At 38.1% G+C, this 6,695-nt stretch overlaps 1 protein-coding gene across 1 annotated transcript; it reads left to right on the forward strand.

Moving 5' to 3' along the window:
* The first annotated feature begins 330 nt into the window (after nucleotides 1-330).
* On the forward strand, nucleotides 331-998 carry hspb3 (heat shock protein, alpha-crystallin-related, b3). The gene has a single exon (XM_020511366.2). The coding sequence runs from the start codon at nucleotides 384-386 to the stop codon at nucleotides 810-812; it is 429 nt and encodes a 142-aa protein (XP_020366955.1). The 5' UTR covers nucleotides 331-383; the 3' UTR covers nucleotides 813-998.
* The last annotated feature ends 5,697 nt before the right edge of the window (nucleotides 999-6,695 follow it).

Raw genomic sequence — 6,695 nt, forward strand, 5'->3', positions numbered from 1 at the left:
TGATTAAACACAGTTTCAATGATTTGATGAGCTCCTGAGCAACATCTTCTGTGAAATGTTCTCAGTGATAGCCATTCATTTGCTAAGGAAGCACAATTTCTACAACGCAATTTCTATTTGTAGATCAGTTGCTTAGCCAATGACTATAGGAGCCAAATGTTTGGAATAGTATACATTCTTTCCAAAGTATTAAAAGAAAACTGAGTCTCAAGCATAGAATTATTTTGTCTCCAGATAGTACCCAAAATACACTTTCTATAAAAGGCAGATTACATAATGCAAAAGAGAAGCTGGAGCATAGCGTAAGCAGCAGCATTCTAAACAGAAGCTCACCCAGAACACTTCTTTTTTTAAAAAAGGAGCTTTTTCAAATTAAGGGGCTAATGGAGGATGGAATAATTAGACACTGGATTGACACGCCTGTTCGGTACCAGCACCAGCTAGTCGGGCGAGATCTCATAGAATGCAAACTGGATCATTTGATATTTGCCCTCCCTGGTCCAACAGAAACAACTGAGGGTCGGAATAAAGTTTCAGTCAAAGAATCAGCAAAATCAGTGGAAGACACTGAGGCTGAAATGTTGTTTGAAATCATGTTGGATGCAGTACAGTTCCGTCCTGAAGATATCATCATTCAAGTGTTCGAAGGATGGCTTCTCATCAGGGCTCAGCATGACCGAAGAATGGATGAACATGGTTTTATTTCAAGGAGTTTTACAAGACAGTACAAACTTCCAGACGGTGTGTTGTCAAAAGATCTTTCTGCAATGTTGTGTCACGATGGCATTCTGGTGGTGAAGACAAAGACATAGCTACAATTCTTACTGTAAATTAATATTGTAGGAAGTAGCTCATGCTGAATTATTACATGTTTCACAAAAATAGAAAATTTACTGAGTACAATGATGCATCAAATAAATATTATAAATTATGTACCTGTTGCAATTTAAAGGAGATAGCTTCACAGTAATGAAAACTTTGAAAGTGGTTCCATTAATTTATCAGCCTGCGGTGTTTGTATGATTTCTGTAGACAGTATTCCAGAGAATTATAGATGAACAAATCACATTAAGCTGCATTTGTTGTTATTTCATAGGATTGCTACTTTCTTTTGTATTGCTGTAAGGAATAATTTAAATGGTATAGTTGCTGTGTATTTTAAAAACATGATTGAAATTTATTACTTGATAATAGTTTCACTAACTGATAATAATGAAATAGGTTCAGTAGATTGCTTTAGCTGATCACTGTGTTATGTCTCTTCTATAATTAGCAGAAAAACATGGAAAACTTAATATGCAATGTCAAATGCAGAATCTAACACTGTAGACTGAGTTGGAATATGAACTCTAATTTTAACTGAATGCAAGTGGTTGAGTTTTGAATGAGTTACAAACAGACCCCAGTGTTACTAATATATAAGCTTATTGATATATTCAAAACGCTGTGATTAACACATTCAACTCCAATAGTCACAGTTACAAAGCCATTAATCCAAGCAATTCATGTTCAAGTGGATGTCTGCCACGTATTTTCTTTCGGCTTATTCCCAGCATAAGTCTTTTTTTTTTGAAAAAAAGTTTGTTCAAAGCAAGTGAGATCTTAAACATGGCTTAAAGGAGATAGGAAGTCGAAACTTTTTATCTTACATCAATTAGGCCTGGATGCAAGAAATTGACTTGAGAAACTGGACACCAATTTATGCAGCATGAGTGAGAAGAGCAATGGTTTGACGATTGGCATGGAGGTGCAACAAGAACAGTTAAGTGTCAATCTTAGTTGTTAGACTAGGCATGTAAACTTTGGTAAGGATATTACCATTAGAATGCAGTAGAGATTGGCAGTTTCCATAACCCTCTTTGCACATTTTTAATTGGAACAAAATGGTGTAATTTTTGTTTTGCCTATAGAAAGCATGATCCAGTGTGTTAATATATGTATCTTTTATCATTACAATTGTATCATTCTTCAACCCCAACTCATTATCTTAAATTGGTTTCTGCTGTTGTCCTTGGCACAATCTGGATATTTAATAAATGTTGCCCAATAATAGAATGACGTCTCTTGGTGGACTTTGTGTTCTGAGATTTGTAAACACAGTTTGGTTGAGGCATGGTCAGCATGCTGCCTGCTGCCAATGGCCAATGGGATGTTTTGTTTGATGTCGTCTTCCTGTCATCGAGATGTACAGCCTACATACCACACCAGCACTGAAACTTACGTGTCACATTATTCATTTGTGTGGTGTGCAAACATCTCTTTTAATAAACTGCATCTTGCACTCCCATATACCATTGAACTTGGGTGATGAGATAAGCTCACCTTCCTCAATGTATTAGTTGAAAAATTTGCCAGTGTCTTCTCTACTACTATCCACCGAAAGCCTATCTTCAGTGGTCAATAAACATAATGGGATTCCTACAATTCTATGCGCTACAAGATCAATCTTATTGGCAACTTCATGAATAGGGCCTTAGCAATCTGCTCATGATGTAAGTTTGATTATGTGATTGGGTACATTGAAACAATACCACATGATCATGGCCGCCCTGACCAAATCATTGTTTACTGGATGTTGCATAAACTCATTTATCTGTGGCTACCACTAATGGCCCCAAACGGTGCTCAGTTTACCTCATTTTAAACTGAAAGAAGATGATTTCTCAAAAATTTGAAAGTAGGTGAAACTAACCAGATTTAGCAGGGTGAGTGAGTGGGAGAATGCATGGTAGATTTTTTAAAATTCATTCACAGAAAGTGGGCAGCACTAGCTATGCCCGCACATATTGCCCAAGGGGCAGTTGAAAGTCAAACAAATTGCAATGAGTCTGGAATCACGTGGAGGTCACATAGGTAGAGATGGCAGTTTCCTTCCCTAAAGGTCATTAATGAATCAGATGGGTTTTAACAGCAATTGACAACAGTTTCATGGTCACCATTAGACTTTTAATTCTAGATTTTTATTGAATTCAAATTCCACCATCTGCCGTGACAAGATTTGAACCAGCACCCCTAGAATGTTATCTGGGTCTCTGGATTAATGGTCTAGCATTAATACCACTCAGCCACCGCATCCCCAAACTTCGCTGGTTTATTAATGTCCTATAGTGAGGAAAATCTGTCATCTTTACCCTGTTAGGTCGACATGCAAGCCGAGACCCAGAACAATGTGTTTGACTCTAATCTATCCTCTGAAATGACCTGGTAAGCCAATGAATTAATAATTATGGATGGGCAACAGATACTGGCCTTTCTAGCAACATGCACATCCCATCTAAGAATAAGGTTACTTTTGTGCCAGGAAATACAATAGATATGTTCTAACAGTACCAGAAATAAAGTGAATGTTTAATATGTTTTTACCTAAAATGTGTTGGCTATAATGTGGTAAGAAGTGATTGATGGAAACTTGCTTTGACAGAAATAATTAAACACAGTAACATATAATGCTGCCGAATTAATAGGATCCAGGCTCAGACCAGTGGCACCTATCCACTAAATTCCAGATCTTCTTCCTGGCATGAACACTAACAATCTTCCTCTAAGAAGGAATAAAAAAAATTATGTGTTAGATCACCTCAGATTGCTGTCCACACTTTCTTGTACTCAGCTGGAGAACATGGGATGTAGAGACGTGGGACCTGATCAGCTCCAACCTTCCCCTTACCTGGGCATTGGAACTGTGGAAAGAATAGATGAGGACAGGATTTTTTTTAAAAAAAAAGGTCAAGAAGCTGCTTTAATTTGTATATAATTGTAACTGTTCAAATAATAACAACACTAGCACTTTCCACTGCACTGTTTTGCTACACAAACAAAGTCTGTTTCTAAGTCATTATGCCTCTGCTTTGAAATATCTAAAGATCATGTTGTGCAAAGTGTTTCCCTAAAGATAGGACCTAATTCTGAAAAGTGTTATTTAAAAATTATGGCCCGGATTTATTGATGGTCAGACAATTGTTTGCGCAGTGTAGGTGAGAGTTGTGCTTAGGAACCCTGCAAAATTCTAATTGTAGCAGACTCTTCACGGTGCCTTCATGGGAAATTCAGAAATCTGAGATTACATTGCAGCTAAGTAGATAGTCATGAAAAATTAGATGATTAAAATTTATATTTAATTTATTTTATGTCATTTAATACATAGAGGTATGAAGTGGTACATTTTGGGAGGAAAAGTATGGACAAACAATATAAATGAAATGATAACATTGTAAAGATGGTGCAGGCGCAGAAGGGCCTTAAGATATATTTGCAAACATCAAACAATGAAAGGCAGTAGAGCAGGTTGAGAAACTGTTAATCTGGTATATGGAATCCTACATGATTTCATGCAGCAAGTGGTTACAATCTGGAATGTACTCCCTAAAGGCAGGCAGGAGGTAGAGGCAGATTCCAAGGTGGTTTCGGGAAGTGAATTGGCATGGGACTGTAGAACATCTGGCTGCTAAACCTTTAGCAGACTGACTTGTGCACACCCCATTCCATAGCTCTCTGTGCAAGTCAATGCAGTAGGCAGAATCAGGTACACACACAGCTGGGAAGAACCTCATCAACTGATCCAGTGTCAATGTGCAGCAAATGTTTCCAGACGAACAGAACAATGATGCAGATGGCTTTATTGATTATACATATGGAACACAGCTAACAAACACCTACCCGTAACATTGATTAAGCCCATACACCAGCCTGAAAACTTCAGGTTACTTGAAGCTGTGTAGCCTGATGGATAATGGATGAAAGACCAGATTTTGAGTTTTATTTCATTGTTTGACAAGGTGTATGGATTTTCCAGATTCTTTATGTTGTAAATATGTGGAACTGCACTGGTCCTTTTGTAGTGCATCTACTGTCCAAATGGTCTTTACATTTCGGTACTGCGTCTTCTAGATGGCACACATTGCTGCTGCAGAGCCTCGGAGTTGGAAGGAGTGAATGTTTGTGGATGTGATGCCAGTCAAGGTGGTGGCTTGGCCTCGTATGTTGTCAAATTTCTTGAGTGTTGATGGAGCTGCATTTGTCTGGGGAGTATTCCACCATGATGGTGTACAGAGTTTGGAAACTCAGGAGGTAAGTTACGCATTGCAGGATTCCTATCCTCTGATCTGCTGAATTGTGGCAGTATTTACATCACTGGTGCAGTTCAGTTTCTGGTCAATGGTAACTCTAGGATACTGACAGTGGGAGAATTCAGCAATGGTAATGCCATTGAATGTCAAGGAGTGATAGTTAGAATTTCAATTGTTGGAGATGGTCATTTCCTGGCATTTATCTGGCAGGAATGCCCCTCCAGCCTATTCAAATAATCATCGAATGCTCGATTGAATGCTTCAATTAAACTTGCTTCCACGGCACTTCCAAACGCAAATCACTTGTTGAGTGAAAAAAGATGGTTTTTCTCACATCACATTTTCTTGTTTTGGAAATCACTTTAAATCTTTGTTCTTGACATTGTTGATCATTTTATGAACAGAAACAATTTCTCCCCATCTACTCTATCCAGGCTTCCTATGATTTTGAAAATTTCTTGAGCCTTCTTCTCTCCAAGGAGAACAGTACCACCTCTCCAAGTTACCCACTTAACCAAAATTTCTTATCCGTGGAACTGCTTGTGTAAATCTCTTCTGCAGTGTTTCCAGTGTGGAGCCCAGTACTGTGTATAATGTTCCAGTTGAGGTCAAACATGTGCCTTGCATAGGTTTAGCATTACCTCCTTGCTCTTGTTCTCTATGCCTTTACTAATGAAGCCCAGGATATGGTATGCCTTGCAAACTGCTTTCTCCTTCCTGTCCTGCTTGCTTTAATGATCATTGCACTAATATACACTCAAGTTCCTCTGCTCCTATATCGCCTTAAGTATTGTCTGTCTATGTTCTTCCTATCAAAATACATCACCTTACAGATCTCTGTATTACCTCATCTGCAGTTATCTACCCACTCCACCAACTTGTCATGGTTCTTTTCAAGTTCTACAATTTCCTCTTCAGAGTTTACATTACTTTTAAATTTTGTATCATCCACAGACTTTAAAATTGTGCCCTGCACACCAAATCTAGATCAGCAATCTATATTAGAAAAGCAATACTGATCCCTGGGGAGCTTCACTACACACCTTCTTCCAACCTGAAAAGTATATGATGACCATTACTTTCTGTTTCCTACTATTCCACAAATGTTGTATCCATGTTGCTACTGTCCATTTGATTCCATGAGCTATAATTCTTCTCACAGGTCTGTTGTGTGACACTGTATTGACCATTTTTTGAATGTCTATGTACATTACATCAACAACATCATCCTCATTGACACTTTCTGCTAACTCTTCAAAAACTCTAGCAATTAAGTTAAATACGATTTCCCATTTAGAAATCCATTATGACTCTTCCTAACCAGCCACCTTTTTTCCATGTGACTAATAGTTCTGTTGCAAATAATTGTTGCTAGAAACTTCCTTACCACTGACGTTAAACTGACCATTCTGTATTGCTGGGCTTATCCTTATGACCATTTTTGCAATGTTCAAAAATCTCTAGACTACTGGCAACATCCCCCATTCCCCTCCCTGTCCCTTACCTCCTTGAGTCTGGGGAATACTGAAATACCCTGTCCAGTATCCTGCGATTTTCACTATCACTTCTTTCAATATCCTTAGATGCATTAAATCTGATCCTAGTGTCTTGTAAACTTTAAGTACCAAC

This window comes from Rhincodon typus, chromosome 1 (assembly GCF_021869965.1).
Source record: "Rhincodon typus isolate 14 chromosome 1, sRhiTyp1.1, whole genome shotgun sequence".
Lineage (NCBI taxonomy): Eukaryota > Metazoa > Chordata > Chondrichthyes > Orectolobiformes > Rhincodontidae > Rhincodon > Rhincodon typus.

What these genes read in the sequence shown, in the direction of transcription:
- hspb3 (XM_020511366.2), top strand. Translation starts at nt 384, where the DNA reads ATGGAGGATGGAATAATTAGACACTGGATTGACACGCCTGTTCGGTAC.